We start from the raw sequence: 16,335 nt of genomic DNA on the forward strand, positions 1-16,335 counted from the left end.
ACACACACTGCAGATACACACACACAATCTGCAGGTACACACACACTCTGCAGATACACACACACACTGCAGATACACACACACACTCTGCAGGTACACACACACTCTGCAGATACACACACACACTCTGCAGGTACACACACACACACACACACTCTGCAGATACACACACACACTCTGCAGATACACACACACACACACACACTCTGCAGATACACACACACTCTGCAGATACACACACACACACACACACACACTCTGCAGATACACACACACACACACACACACACTCTGCAAATACACACACACACTCTACAGGTACACACACACACACACACACACACACACACACACACTCTGCAGATAGACACACACTCTCTGCAGGTACACACACACACACTCTGCAGGTACACACACACTCTCTGCAGGTACACACACACACTCTGCAGGTACACACACACACTCTGCAGATACACACACACACTCTGCAGGTACATACACACACACTCTGCAGATACACACACACACTCTGCAGGTACATACACACACACACACACACACACTCTGCAGGTACACACACACACACACACACACAGACACACTCTGCAGGTACACACACACACACACTCTGCAGGTACACACACACACTCTGCAGGTACACACACACACACTCTGCAGGTACACACACACACACACTCTGCAGGTACACACACACACACACTCTGCAGGTACACACACACACTCTGCAGGTACACACACACACTCTGCAGGTACACACACACACTCTGCAGGTACACACACACACTCTGCAGGTACACACACACACTCTGCAGGTACACACACACACACACACACACACACACACAGACACACTCTGCAGGTACACACACACACACTCTGCAGGTACACACACACACACACACACACAGACACACTCTGCAGGTACACACACACACACACACACACACTCTGCAGGTACACACACACACACACACACACACACATACACTCTGCAGGTACACACACACACACTCTGCAGGTACACACACACACACACACACACGTGTCAGCTCCTCTGTGTGTGTTCACAGAGACATTTCCATCCCACCGTGCGGCGGTTTGCAGCCCACCTCCGTCAGGGAGCTCCCAGCGACGGCTCAGCAGCGCTCAGTGTGGATCTGAGCCGCAGGTACAGAAGCTCCGCCTCCTTAAAGGAGCTCCGCCTCCTTAAAGAAGCTCCGCCTCCTTAAAGGAGCTCCGCTGCCTTAAAGGAGCTCCGCCTCCTTAAAGGAACAGTGCACAGTGTGCTGTTTGCTATAAGCTCCGCCTCCTTAAAGGAACAGTGCACAGTGTGCTGTTTGCTATAAGCTCCGCCTCCTTAAAGGAACAGTGCACAGTGTGCTGTTTGCTATAGAAAGTAACAGTCAGTGGAAGTTTTTCTGTGCATTCAGTTTGAATACGAATTTCTAATATTGAATTTTTACAGCATCAAAATCAAACTTTGAATTTGAAAAACCAACAGTGTAAAAAAAAAAGCAATTTCTAAAAACAAAAATCAGTGGAAAAAAATTCAACATCTAAAAATTCAGTGGAAAAAGAACCAGACAACATCTGGGTAAACAGGGAGAAGCAATGGATCCCTGTCTCACAGATCAGCCATGTCCACCAACAGGTGATGCTGCTTCGGTGAGTGAGTTTACTTTATTTGCCATTTGTGTGAATAAAATTGAGTAATATTAATATCTATTGAGATGATCTGTCCAATGGAGCGTAACCTGATTGGCTGCCATTGGATGAATTGAGACAGGGATCGATTGCTTCTCCCTGTTTACCCGGATGTTGAGTCTGGTTCTTTTTCCACTGAATTTCTTTAAGTTGAATTTTTTTCCATTGAATTATTATTATTTTTTTAAAGCTCGTAATGCTCCTTTAAAAGCGTGTGATGCTCCTTTAAAAGCGTGTGATGCTCCTTTAAAAGCTTGTGATGCTCCTTTAAAAGCGTGTGATGCTCCTTTAAAAGCTTGTGATGCTCCTTTAAAAGCTTGTAATGCTCCTTTAAAAGCTTGTGATGCTCCTTTAAAAGCGTGTGATGCTCCTTTAAAAGCGTGTAATGCTCCTTTAAAAGCGTGTGATGCTCCTTTAAAAGCGTGTGATGCTCCTTTAAAAGCGTGTAATGCTCCTTTAAAAGCGTGTGATGCTCCTTTAAAAGCGTGTAATGCTCCTTTAAAAGCGTGTGATGCTCCTTTAAAAGCGTGTAATGCTCCTTTAAAAGCGTGTGATGCTCCTTTAAAAGCGTGTAATGCTCCTTTAAAAGCGTGTAATGCTCCTTTAAAAGCTTGTGATGCTCCTTTAAAAGCGTGTGATGTTCCTTTAAAAGCGTGTAATGCTCCTTTAAAAGCGTGTAATGCTCCTTTAAAAGCGTGTGATGCTCCTTTAAAAGCGTGTGATGCTCCTTTAAAAGCGTGTAATGCTCCTTTAAAAGCGTGTGATGCTCCTTTAAAAGCGTGTGATGCTCCTTTAAAAGCGTGTGATGCTCCTTTAAAAGCGTGTAATGCTCCTTTAAAAGCGTGTAATGCTCCTTTAAAAGCGTGTGATGCTCCTTTAAAAGCGTGTGATGCTCCTTTAAAAGCGTGTGATGCTCCTTTAAAAGCGTGTGATGCTCCTTTAAAAGCTCCCATCACCTGTGCAGGTCACCGCTGGAGCTGTTTGAAGACTACAGTGTGAAAAACATGACCTTTAACCCCCCCGTGGCACCGCCCGGTTCCAGGAAGAAGGTGAGGAAATGAAACGCACTCTGTTATGTTATGGATGTGTTATTTGGACCGTCACAGCTTTCATTCTGTGGTTCAGGATCAGTTTGTGGTCGGAGCGGCGCTGCTGGACGCCGAGCTGCAGAGACAAGTCCAGAGTATCCGGACCGCCGCTGAGGACGCACATCTGGACTTTAGTGCAGCGTGCGCACACACACACAGTAACACACACACACACAGTGACCCAGAGGAAGCGTGTGAATGAGGAGGCTTCGGTCTGCTTCAGACGCTGCCCTGTGAGATCCTCTGAGGACGTCAGCTGTGCTGCTTCATCACCATCAGATAATAACCCGGATAATGCATGCTGACACACACACACACACACACACACACTTACAGTAACACTAACACACACACACAGTAACACACACACTTACAGTAACACACACACACACACACACACACACACACACACACAGTAACACACACACACTTACACACACACACACACACACACACACACACACACACACACACACACACTTACAGTAACACACACACACTTACACACACACACACACACACACACACACACACACACACACACACACACACACACACACTTACAGTAACACACACACACACACACAGTAACACACACACTTACAGTAACACACACACACACACACACACACACACAGTAACACACACACACTTACACACACACACACACACACACACACACACACACACAGTAACACACACACACAGTAACACACACACACTTACACACACACACACACACACACACACACACACAGTAACACACACACTTACAGTAACACACACACACACACACACAGTAACACACACACTTACAGTAACACACACACACACACACACACACACACAGTAACACACACACACACACACAGTAACACACACACACTTACACACACACACACACAGTAACACACACACTTACACACACACACAGTAACACACACACACACACACACACAGTAACACACACACTTACACACACACACAGTAACACACACACACACACAGTAACACACACACACACACACACACTTACAGTAACACACTCACACACACACAGTAACACACACACACACACACAGTAACACACACACACACACACAGTAACACACACACACACACACAGTAACACACACACACACTCACAGTAACACACACTCACAGTAACACACACTCAGCGAAGTGTTCCAGGACGACTCTGTGAAGCTTTTGTTTTCTCATCCAAACGTTTGTTTTAAGAACTCATTTCTTGTTGTTGTTTATTGCCGGTTGTGTTTATCTGTAACTAAATTAGCCTGAAACTGTTTACGGAGGCTCATTAAAGGCACAGTTCAACACATTTGGGATATTTGTCTTTGTTCTGTATTTATATCTAAAGTTTCAGCCTCATCTGTTGGGTTAGAAAGGTTTTTTAAAATTGGCTTTGTTCTTAGACATTATAAATGAAATAGTCTCTACTTTTCCATGATGACCTAAGACAAAACAATTGGGAAAGCCTGGGCAGATTCACACACACACATTGTTTTGGCTGATCCAGAGAATATGACGAAGCATGTTGAACCTACTCATGTCCAATCATACTCGGTCGAGTGTGAGTCCGACCTATGAGGCTATAAATGCAGATGATACCCGGAAATCGAGGCTCAGTCTGACGGATTTCCCGCGGGAGCTCTGTTCCACTGAGCCCAGCGCTGAGATGCTTTGACATGTGACTTCCAATAAACACTTTATTTTACTTGAGATTCCTCCGGCTTGTTGTTGAGCTGCCATCGAAAGAATCGATCTAACAATTTGGTGGCGTGACCTGATGTGGCTGACTTAGAGACCTGTCCGAGGGAGGACTGCTGGAGGGGATCCAGGGGGACCTTTTTTCAGACAATTCCAGGCGCCCGAACAGAAGGTGAGCAGAAAACCTCTGGTATGAATATATGGGAAATTTCTGCACATTGGTCAAGCTAAATTAAGTTGTCTGAATTAAGATGTCCTCTGATCATTTAAAATCCAAGTATGAATTTACTGTCTGTTGGTCACACTGAATGCTGATACCATCCATCATCTTCTCCGGGGGTCGGGTCGCGGGGGCAGCAGCCTGATCAGAGAGACCCAGGCGTCCCTGTCCCCGGCCACTTCCTCCAGCTCTTCTGGGGGGACCCCGAGGCGTTCCCAGGCCAGCCAAGAAACATAGTCTCTCCAACGTGTCCTGGGTCTTCCCCGGGGCCTCCTCCCAGTGGGACGGGCCCGGAACACCTCACCAGGGAGGCGTCCAGGAGGCATCCTAACCAGATGCCCCAGGAGGCATCCTAACCAGATGCCCCAGGAGGCATCCTAACCAGATGCCCCAGGAGGCGTCCTAACCAGATGCCCCAGGAGGCGTCCTAACCAGATGCCCCAGGAGGCGTCCTAACCAGATGCCCCAGGAGGCATCCTAACCAGATGCCCCAGGAGGCATCCTAACCAGATGCCCCAGGAGGCATCCTAACCAGATGCCCCAGGAGGCGTCCTAACCAGATGCCCCAGGAGGCATCCTAACCAGATGCCCCAGGAGGCATCCTAACCAGATGCCCCAGGAGGCATCCTAACCAGATGCCCCAGGAGGCATCCCAACCAGATGCCCCAGGAGGCATCCTAACCAGATGCCCCAGGAGGCATCCTAACCAGATGCCCGAGCCACCTCATCTGACTCCTCTCGATGCGGAGGAGCAGCGGTTCTACTCCGAGCCCCTCCCGGATGACCGAGCTTCTCACCCTGTCTCTAAGGGAGAGCCCAGACACCCTGCGGAGGAAACTCATTTCGGCCGCTTGTATTCGCGATCTCGTTCTTTCGGTCACTACCCACAGCTCGTGACCATAGGTGAGGGTAGGATCTCGTTCTTTCGGTCCCTACCCACAGCTCGTGACCACAGGTGAGGGTAGGATCTCGTTCTTTCGGTCCCTACCCACAGCTCGTGACCACAGGTGAGGGTAGGATCTCGTTCTTTCGGTCCCTACCCACAGCTCGTGACCATAGGTGAGGGTAGGAACTCGTTCTTTCGGTCCCTACCCACAGCTCGTGACCATAGGTGAGGGTAGGATCTCGTTCTTTCGGTCCCTACCCACAGCTCGTGACCACAGGTGAGGGTAGGATCTCGTTCTTTCGGTCCCTACCCACAGCTCGTGACCATAGGTGAGGGTAGGAACTCGTTCTTTCGGTCCCTACCCACAGCTCGTGACCATAGGTGAGGGTAGGATCTCGTTCTTTCGGTCCCTACCCACAGCTCGTGACCACAGGTGAGGGTAGGATCTCGTTCTTTCGGTCCCTACCCACAGCTCGTGACCACAGGTGAGGGTAGGATCTCGTTCTTTCGGTCCCTACCCACAGCTCGTGACCACAGGTGAGGGTAGGATCTTGTTCTTTCGGTCATTTTTGACCCATAGGACAAAGGGAGTAAACAGAATGTCAAGACCGCACAAAGGGTTAAAGGGAATAATGTATATATTTATTTATGATTGCTTCAAAGTAATTAAATATACAATCCATTAGTCAAGCTAACTTGATGTGAATAACAGCGGACTGTTTTAGGAGAGGAAAGCCGGAGCTGTGGTCCTCCTGAGGAATCACTGCAGCTGCAGCTCACAGAGGGCCGACAGATACTCCTCGTTGCCTCGGTCTCCTTCCACAGCTTTCTGGTAAAACTCCGCCGCCCTCCTCAGATCGCCGTCAGCTTTGGCCACAGCTCCCAGAATGCCGTAGGCAGTGGCGTCTCTTCGGTTCCTGCCCAGCCGGCGTTCTGCTATCTGCTTCAGTTTCTGTGGAGCAACATGGTAGAATTACCTTTTTTTTTTTTCTTTACATTTTACATGACGTCTTTACAGAGAAGCAGGAGCCGGCGGACCTTCTGACAGTGCCTCTTCTCGGATGTGTCGTTGCTGAACTGCAGAGCCTGTTGGACACAACACAGGAGCGGGAACTGAGTCAGAGGATTGTGGAGGCCTGGGGCCTGGCATCAGTGCACTGATGGACTCCTGTGGGCCGCAGACACCCACACCGGGCCGTACCTTTTTGTAGTAGGTGATGGCGAGCCCTATCTGAGAGGTGTGGTACTGGCAGAACTCGGCGTAGCTGCGACAGATGAACTGACGGACGCTCCAGAACTCCTCGTCCAACTTCTCCAGCACATCATCGAACAGCTGCTGAGCTCTAGAGACACAACGGAGCACCTGAGACTGCGTGTGGTTACTCTCTGCATCTGCAGACATTTAGTCTCATGTTGCCTGGTTGTTTTGCTTTTATTTTTGGTTGTAATTTTAGCATCAACAGTCCGTGTTTTATTTCTCAGGTACAGACACTTCAGTCTGACTTTGCTTCTACTCGAACCAGTTTCCATGTTTTTCCAATGGAAAATGTCACCATGGAGATACTGAGGCCCCAGTATCTCTAACCTGGAGTCTGGGAAAGGTAACTGTGTACCTTAGGAGACAGAATCAGGGGCAAACTGTGCCTCCCAACAAAGCTCCTGGAATCCCTCGGGTGCTCAAACCCTCCGCCACCATAAAGTGGCAGTTCATGGAAGAGACCTGTTCTAAGATAGAAGAGGTCTTTCAGCACTGCCCCCCTCTCCAGAAGAGGGTTAGGGTTAAGGTAAGGGTTAGGGTAAGGGTTAGGATTAGGATTACTAGGAGGTAATACACATTTAGGGTTAGGGTTATGGTAGGGTTGGGGTTAAAGGTAGGATTAGGGTAAGGGTTTCTATTACTGGGCAGCAAATATACATAAAATACTGAGCTGGAGATATGAGGGAGGTTTAGATTGGTGTAAAATGGAGTCTCTTCCTTGTCACATGACTTCTCTTGTTGCCTTGACATGTTCATCCTTGCCTATCCCAACAAGAAATTATACCTCTAATCCAGTGGTCTTGTCAACATTGAAAATATGGACACAGTTTAGAAAACACTTCAAATGATATAATTTTGCCCTCTTTGGACCGTTATGCAATAATCACTACTTTATGCCCTCAAAGCTTGACTCTGCATTTGCATTCTGGAGTTATAAAGGTGTCAGATCATTTAGAGACTTATTCCTCAATGGTGTGTTTGCAGATTTCAAATCCTTGTCAGAGAAATTTGATCTCCCCCAAAACCATTTCTTTCGATATCTTCAACTTCTGAGTTTTGTTAAGGACCATTGTACTACATTTCCACATCTGCCTCAGGAGGCATCATCACCACATATTCTTGATAAGCCATTTATGCAAGTGGGACTAACATCCAAATTATATACTTTTATTCTGAAATTAAACCCCTCTCCTCTTGACAAAATCAAATGTGAATGGGAGGCCGAACTGGAAGTTCAGTTTCAGGACGAATGGTGGGATAAAGCCAAACTACATGTGAATTATTCTACATCAGGTGCCCGTCTTAACCTAATACAGTTAAAGGTGGTTCATAGGATGCACTTAAGCAAAGCCAAATTGGCAAAATATTTTCCTGGTACTAGTGAGGCCTGTAATAGATGTACCTTTGTTCCATCACATCTTGCCCACACTTTTTGGACCTGTTCAAAGCTGACAGGTTTTTGGAAGAATTTTTTTTAAAATCATGTCTGAAGTTTTAGAGACTGATATAAAACCTTGTCCATTTATTGCTATTTTTGGGGTGCCTCTGAACTACCCTACGTTCAGTGCACAAAAATGTAATGTACTATCATTCGCCTCTCTAATTGCCCGTAGACATATCCTCCTACATTGGAAGTCACCAATTGCTCCAGGACTGCATACCTGGATAGAGGATGTGATGTTATTCTTAAAACTGGAAAAAAATCTAATTTTCTTTAAGAGGATCAGTTGAGAATTTTTCCACTACATGGCGGCCTTTCCTCTTTTATTTTGACAAAGTATCTGCAGTTTCCAACCCGTAATTTTTAGCTAGACTTGTAAAGTACTAGCCATAGATTAGAGCACATTATATAGACTATAAAATGCTTAGGTTTGCTTGGGTAAAACTATAAGTACAGACCAATGGGGGAGGGGAGGGTGGATGGGGTTTCTTTTGTTTTGTTTTTGTTTTGTGTGTGTATGAAAAAGAAATGGATATTGTAATTCCTTCTCCTGTGACACTGATTTTGGGTCTACTGATAATGTCCTAATAAATAAAAAAAAGAAGGATTAGGGTAAGGGTTAGGGTTAGTATTACCAGGAGGTAATACACATCTAACTTGACTGCTAACCTACTTGTAGCGTTCTACTTTACGTGATGCTTCTTGTAATTTTCAGACATCCGCAGTTTGTGTACTAAACCAATAACAGTACCACCACCCAAAGTTAGCTAACAGGATCACCTCTCCAGGTCATATTCCTCAGCGTACAGCAGAGCCAGCAGAGTCTTGGCGTGGGTCAAAGTGTTGTTCAGGCTGACGGCCTCCTCCAGGTGCTGGATGCTGAGACGCCTCCAGTGATGCAGCTCTAAAGGAAAGAATCAGGAGCTCAGTGGGCAGCTTTAAGGTCTCTCTGAAGGATTGACACATAAAGCAGAACCACAGATCAGTGGAACACGTTCAGAACCACAGATCAGTGGAACACGTTCAGAACCTCTCTCTGCTCTTCGATCCCGGGTTCTCTGGAGATACAAGTTCTTCTTCTTCCTGTTGTAGCACAGCGCTAACTGGTGGTGGATTAAAGCTGATTGGTTGTTCTGCAGCACCTTCTGCAGCAGCTCAACGCTCTCATCCAGCTGATCCTGGAACAGAACCAGAACCACCCATCAGAACCAGAACCACCCATCAGAACCAGACTCACCCATCAGAACCAGACTCACCCATCAGAACCAGAACCACCATCAGAACCAGACTCACCCATCAGAACCAGACTCAACCATCAGAACCAGACTCACCCATCAGAACCAGAACCACCATCAGAACCAGACTCACCCATCAGAACCAGACTCAACCATCAGAACCAGACTCACCCATCAGAACCAGAACCACCATCAGAACCAGACTCACCCATCAGAACCAGAACCACCATCAGAACCAGACTCACCCATCAGAACCAGAACCACCATCAGAACCAGACTCAACCATCAGAACCAGACTCACCCATCAGAACCAGACTCACCCATCAGAACCAGAACCAACATCAGAACCAGACTCAACCATCAGAACCAGAACCACCCATCAGAACCAGACTCACCCATCAGAACCAGACTCACCCATCAGAACCAGAACCACCATCAGAACCAGACTCACCCATCAGAACCAGACTCACCCATCAGAACCAGACTCACTCACCTTTTTGCGAAGGTAAATGGCTACATTTCGGAGGATCTGGGTGTCATCAGGTCCGATCTCCAGAGCTCTCTCCACCAGCCCGTCAGCCTCGCTGTATTTTTGGTAGTAGAGCAGTTTCAGAGCCAGCATAGACATCAGGACGCCATCGTCAGGGCTGATTTCCAGGGCTCGACGAAGCTGTTTGATGGCCGGGGACTCTTCGTCGCACAGCTCCAAAACATACTGCAGATCAGACCTCTGTTAGTTTTCTGAATGTTACGCATCAGCACCAAATCTTGAATAAATCCCTTATGCTAAGCTAGGCTAGCTCTTCCTCGGACTGTGTGTGGATGCTAAGCTAGGCTAGCTCTTCCTCGGACTGTGTGTGGATGCTAAGCTAGGCTAGCTCTTCCTCGGACTGTGTGTGGATGCTAAGCTAGGCTAGCTCTTCCTCGGACTGTGTGTGGATGCTAAGCTAGGCTAGCTATTCCTCGGACTGCGTGTGGATGTTAAGCTAGGCTAGCTCTTCCTCGGACTGTGTGTGGATGCTAAGCTAGGCTAAGCTCTGGCTTATCCTGAAGATACCCGAGGACAGACAGGTGAGGATGCTCAGGTTCTGAAGGTGTCTGAGCTAGGGATGAGAACTGATAAGATTTTTACGATTCCAATTCCATTTTTGATTCTGCTGAACGATTCGTTTCTTTATCGGTTCCCTTATCGATTCTCATTTGGAAACAAACCGGTCGCTTGGCATCAACTTTGTTTAGTTTAGAAGTAACACGAGTCATGACCTCACAAACCCAACAACGGTGAGGTCCACATTGGTCTATCCTGGCCTGGGTAATTTAACTCTTCCTGCTCTGGTGAAAGGAGAAGCTGGAGGTAGGGATATAAATTTGACAGTATAATCAGGGATGTACAGGTGCTGGTCAACGAATTAGAATAATTTGAAATAGTGCAATCAATAAATTCTTTGAATGCATTTTTCGTGCAGAAAGCAAATCAGGTGTTCACCGCACCTGTCCTACTCGTTAGACTAATCACAGAACTCGTTACCTGTAAAAAATTTGCTCAGCTGATCTTTCCAAAAGGCCCATTTAGGCCATTTAACTGTGACACTGTTGTTTTATTGAATTAGAATAATGGAGAAACCGTTTCATTGAATTAGAATAATTTTTATTATAATTAGAATCATCACTTTCTCAGTATTTTGTGGCTGCCCCCTTGGCTTGTATGACTGCCTGAAGTCTCCGCAGCATCGATTTGACCAGCTTGTCGCAAGTTTCCGCACTCACAGCTTCCCAGGCAGTGGCGATGTTCTGCTTCAGTTGGTCCAGCGTAGTAGGCTTTCTGTCGCGAATTTTCCGCTTGACGATGGCCCAAAGGTTTTCAATGACATTGAGGTCAGGCGAGTTGGCCGGCCATGCCAAAACTTCAAGCTGTTTTTTAGTGAACCAATCTTTGGTCGACTTTGCCGCATGAGCCGGTGCAAGATCCTGTTGAAATATGAAGTCTTCTTCGCCGAACTGTTCCTCATGCGGCAAAGTCGACCAAAGATTGGTTCACTAAAAAACAGCTTGAAGTTTTGGCATGGCCGGCCAACTCGCCTGACCTCAATGTCATTGAAAACCTTTGGGCCATCGTCAAGCGGAAAATTCGCGACAGAAAGCCTACTACGCTGGACCAACTGAAGCAGAACATCGCCACTGCCTGGGAAGCTGTGAGTGCGGAAACTTGCGACAAGCTGGTCAAATCGATGCCGCGGAGACTTCAGGCAGTCATACAAGCCAAGGGGGCAGCCACAAAATACTGAGAAAGTGATGATTCTAATTATAATAAAAATTATTCTAATTCAATGAAACGGTTTCTCCATTATTCTAATTCAATAAAACAACAGTGTCACAGTTAAATGGCCTAAATGGGCCTTTTGGAAAGATCAGCTGAGCAAATTTTTTACAGGTAACGAGTTCTGTGATTAGTCTAACGAGTAGGACAGGTGCGGTGAACACCTGATTTGCTTTCTGCACGAAAAATGCATTCAAAGAATTTATTGATTGCACTATTTCAAATTATTCTAATTCGTTGACCAGCACCTGTACATCTGACAGTTTGGTAGATGTGATGGTGAAATGGTGAATGCAGCTTTATTCTAATGGGAGGCTGGTGTGATAAAGCCTCAGTTCTTTGGTTGGACCTGTTCGGCGGGGTATGAGGCAGCAGATGTTGATCAAACGGGTAAATCTGAACAATCGGCTGATGGACAGTACCGGTTCTGTACGATAGAGGGCGATAGCGTAGCCGTTGTTGAACTCGCAGTCATCAGGCTGCAGCTCCAAAGCTCTGCGGAAACACTCGATGGCTTTGGGGTAGTAGGACTTGGAGAACTTGAGAAAGGTCCAGGCCTTCTCTCCGTACACCTCCGGGTGGAGCACAGCGGAGGAATCCGCGGGATGCTTCGCCTGCGGAGAATCGGACACTAACGAGTCAAGTTTATCCATATAGCACATTTAAAAACTGGACTGTGTGTGGATGCTAAGCTAGGCTAGCTCTTTCTCGGACAGTGTGTGGATGCTAAGCTAGGCTAGCTCTTCCTCGGACTGTGTGTGGATACTAAGCTAGGCTAGCTCTTCCTCGGACTGTGTGTGGATGCTAAGCTAGGCTAGCTCTTCCTCAGACTGTGTGTGGATGCTAAGCTAGGCTAGCTCTCCCTCGGACTGTGTATTTATGCTAAGCTAGGATAGCTCTCCCTCGGACTGTGTACCCACCAGCATATCCTGGACTCTCTGGCAGTAGCTCTGGGACTCTGTGTGGATGCTAAGCTAGGCTAGCTCTTCCTTGGACTGCGTATGGATGCTAAGCTTAGCTCTTCCTCGGACTGTGTGTGGATGCTAAGCTAGGCTAGCTCTCCCTCGGATTGTGTACCCACCAGTATATCCTGGACTCTCTGGCAGTAGCTCTGGGACTCTGTGTGGATGCTAAGCAAGGCTATCTCTTCCTCGGACTGTGTGTGGATGCTAAGCTAGGCTAGCTCTCCCTCGGATTGTGTACCCACCAGTGTATCCTGGACTCTCTGGCAGTAGCTCTGGGACTCTGTGTGGATGCTAAGCAAGGCTAGCTCTTCCTCGGACTGTGTGTGGATGCTAAGCTAGGCTAGCTCTTCCTCGGACTGTGTGTGGATGCTAAGCTAGGCTAGCTCTCCCTCGGACTGTGTATTTATGCTAAGCTAGGATAGCTCTCCCTCGGACTGTGTACCCACCAGTATGTCCTGGACTCTCTGGCAGTAGCTCTGGGACTCTGTGTGGATGCTAAGCTAGGCTAGCTCTTCCTCGGACTGCGTATGGATGCTAAGCTTAGCTCTTCCTCGGACTGTGTGTGGATGCTAAGCTAGGCTAGCTCTCCCTCGGATTGTGTACCCACCAGTATATCCTGGACTCTCTGGCAGTAGCTCTGGGACTCTGTGTGGATGCTAAGCAAGGCTATCTCTTCCTCGGACTGTGTGTGGATGCTAAGCTAGGCTAGCTCTCCCTCGGATTGTGTACCCACCAGTATATCCTGGACTCTCTGGCAGTAGCTCTGGGACTCTGTGTGGATGCTAAGCAAGGCTAGCTCTTCCTCGGACTGTGTGTGGATGCTAAGCTAGGCTAGCTCTTCCTCGGACTGTGTGTGGATGCTAAGCTAGGCTAGCTCTCCCTCGGACTGTGTACCCACCAGTATGTCCTGGACTCTCTGGCAGTAGCTCTGGGACTGTGTGTGGATGCTAAGCTAGGCTAGCTCTTCCTCGGACTGTGTGTGGATGCTAAGCTAGGCTAGCTCTCCCTCGGACTGTGTACCCACCAGTATGTCCTGGACTCTCTGGCAGTAGCTCTGGGACTGTGTGTGGATGCTAAGCTAGGCTAGCTCTCCCTCGGACTGTGTACCCACCAGTATGTCCTGGACTCTCTGGCAGTAGCTCTGGGACTCTGTGTGGTCCCCAGTGTGGTATTTCAGCCAGGCCAGGTCTCCGTAGGTCACGATGAGCCGCCGCTCGCTGTCCTCGCCGTAACACTCCTTCAGCTTCTGCTCTGATTGGTTGAGAAGGGACAGCGCCTCCTCTGGCTTATCCTGAAGATACCTGAGGACAGACGGGTGAGGATGCTCAGGTTCTGAAGGCGTCTGAGCAGAACCTCTGCTCTGAGTGAAAGAAATGCTCATTAAGGTGTCGTGTACCTGACATAAGCCAGGAAGCTGTAGGATTGGGCCACCGCGCCTGGCTGTCCCAGCTGTCCCTGCTGTCCCAGCTGTCCCTGCTGTCCCAGCTGTCCCTGCTGTCCCTGCTGTCCCTCCATGTCCTGCTGCAGCTGCCAGCCGAGGTCGTCCAGCTCCCAGTCTTCCATTTTCAGATCCCAGGTGAAGTGACTCTGCAGCTGCTGCAGCCTGCTGTGAAGAAGATCCTCATCTGTGTTGCTGCTGCAACAGAGAACGATAACTTAGTATTTAGTTTAGCCATGTTTTAGTTTTCTAGTCCAGATCCAGTATTTAGTTTAGCCATGTTTTAGTTTTCTAGTCCAGATCCAGTATTTAGTTTAGCCATGTTTTAGTTTTTTCTCACGCCTTAGTTTTCTAGTCCAGATCCATTTTTTATTTTAGCCATGTTTTCCCACAGTTTCTGCTGCTCTGCCATCACCTTTCATGCCACCTGAGTTTTTCCCCTCAGCTGCACTCACTCACCATCACTCAGTACTTAGTTTCCGGGTTTCCTGGTTCACTTTGCCAGATCCTACCCGTCACAGTAAGTTAAGCCCAGCTAAGTCAAGTCTTTTTGTTCTTTTTCACAGTCTAGTTTGGGTTTCCGGCTCAGCTGCGCTGTGTGTTGACCTTGCCACGCCTCGCATCTTCACCAAAGCGGATACTGAGGTGGTCCGGGAAACGATTACATTGATCTCAGAAATGTTTGGTGAGTTCTGCATAACCTGTGTGTTGAGAAAGCTTTTCAGGACATGGTTACTTAGAAACCTGGGTTTGGTTATTTCCTGTATGATCACAGAAGGTCTTCTCTGAGGAACTTGCTTAATGCTGTTGCACAGCATTCATATGAGTCTAAATAGATGGGCTAAAGTAAAGTTCAGAACTGGAACTTTTAGGAAGAACTGTCCCCCAATAGGACTCTCAGAGGGAGATAAAGTCCAGAGCTTTCCTGAAAGGCAAGGCAATTTTATTTAGAGAGCACAATTCGTACACAAAGTGCTTTACAGCTACATAAAATCACAAGAAGGCAATAAAATCATTAAAAATAAAATAATAAAAAAAATCATAATTAAAAAAAACCATTAAAAATAATCATTAATTAATTCATTTAAAAGTGAAGAGTGCAGATAAAATACTTTCACTAAATAGAACAGTTTTAAACTTTGTCAGAGTTGAAAGAGAAGCAGCTGTGGTCACACTGGCCCAACACACATATATACAGCTGTGCTTGTTCCTCAGCAGAACAAATGAAAACACTCACCTCATTGTGATGGTGCCCAGCAGGCTGTGGCAGGTCGGAACAAACTGTCCAGATGTGTGTGATGTGCAGCACTGATGAGAAATGAAAGAAACTGAACTCATCACTACTAGTGATGCCTTCATGTCACTTCTGAAACACGGGGTAGACAGTTATTCATCTCAAAGAAGCAGCCGGGGTGATTATTCTGCGCTCAGTAACATCTGAGTCAAAGTGTTCAGTTCATCATTGTCATAGTTTATTTATTATTTATTTATTTATAGAGCACATTTATATCATAAGTGTTACGTCTGAATGTTGTAAAGTCAACTTCAACCACTGAGACAAACAAGCTTCCAGCCATGGCTGATTGTTTCCCGCGGCACCCGAAGGCAGCACCACTTTCTGTAGGTTTCATTTTCTGGAATGAGGAAGGAGTGTTCATTCTGAGCGGTGACATCACCGCCACATCCCAGAATCTGCCCCAACAAACCTGCCGAGTCAAGCCCGGACACGAGGATGGAGAGATCAGCGTTTACCAGAAGTCACGTGACGCTCTGCTGCCTCCGAACCGCTGTCAGTGCTGGGGTAGGGGTAAGAGTTAGGGTTAATACCCTCTGATGGGTAAGAGTTAGGGTTAATACCCTCTGCTGGGTAAGAGTTAGGGTTAATACCCTCTGCTGGGTTAGGGGTAGGGTTAATACCCTCTGATGGGTAAGAGTTAGGGTTAATACCCTCTGCTGGGTAAGAGTTAGGGTTAATACCCTCTGATGGGTAAGAGTTAATACCCTCTGCTGGGGTAGGGGTAAGAGTTAGGGTTA

At 47.3% G+C, this 16,335-nt stretch overlaps 2 protein-coding genes across 4 annotated transcripts in view; one reads left to right on the forward strand and one right to left on the reverse strand.

Moving 5' to 3' along the window:
- Window positions 1–4,152, forward strand: part of noc3l (NOC3-like DNA replication regulator) — a 20,856-nt gene extending 16,704 nt beyond the window's left edge. Inside the window, exons 19-21 of the mRNA XM_075458364.1 lie at window positions 1,092–1,189; window positions 2,690–2,774; window positions 2,851–4,152. Coding sequence (XP_075314479.1) covers window positions 1,092–1,189; window positions 2,690–2,774; window positions 2,851–3,015 — 348 coding nt within the window. The 3' untranslated portion in view covers window positions 3,016–4,152. The remainder of the gene's footprint in view (window positions 1–1,091; window positions 1,190–2,689; window positions 2,775–2,850) is intronic.
- A 2,115-nt stretch (window positions 4,153–6,267) lies between these two features.
- LOC142374608 (interferon-induced protein with tetratricopeptide repeats 5-like) lies at window positions 6,268–15,605 on the reverse strand. Of its 3 annotated transcripts, none has more exons than XM_075458369.1 (10): window positions 15,539–15,605; window positions 14,260–14,499; window positions 13,975–14,164; window positions 12,321–12,512; window positions 10,075–10,296; window positions 9,377–9,524; window positions 9,127–9,250; window positions 6,849–6,990; window positions 6,686–6,733; window positions 6,268–6,599 (listed from the first exon to the last, which is right to left on the reverse strand). In XM_075458369.1, exons 1-10 carry the CDS (start codon window positions 15,541–15,543, stop codon window positions 6,408–6,410), a joined length of 1,503 nt encoding a protein of 500 aa, XP_075314484.1. In that variant the 5' UTR covers window positions 15,544–15,605; the 3' UTR covers window positions 6,268–6,407. The 3 variants fall into 3 exon arrangements, with proteins under 3 accessions (XP_075314484.1, XP_075314485.1, XP_075314486.1); XM_075458370.1 differs by having other exon boundaries at window positions 14,260–14,496; window positions 15,539–15,592; XM_075458371.1 differs by lacking the exon at window positions 15,539–15,605 and adding an exon at window positions 14,761–15,224.
- Between the last annotated feature and the right edge of the window lie 730 nt (window positions 15,606–16,335).

Source organism: Odontesthes bonariensis, chromosome 23 (assembly GCF_027942865.1).
Source record: "Odontesthes bonariensis isolate fOdoBon6 chromosome 23, fOdoBon6.hap1, whole genome shotgun sequence".
Classification (NCBI taxonomy): Eukaryota; Metazoa; Chordata; class Actinopteri; order Atheriniformes; family Atherinopsidae; genus Odontesthes; species Odontesthes bonariensis.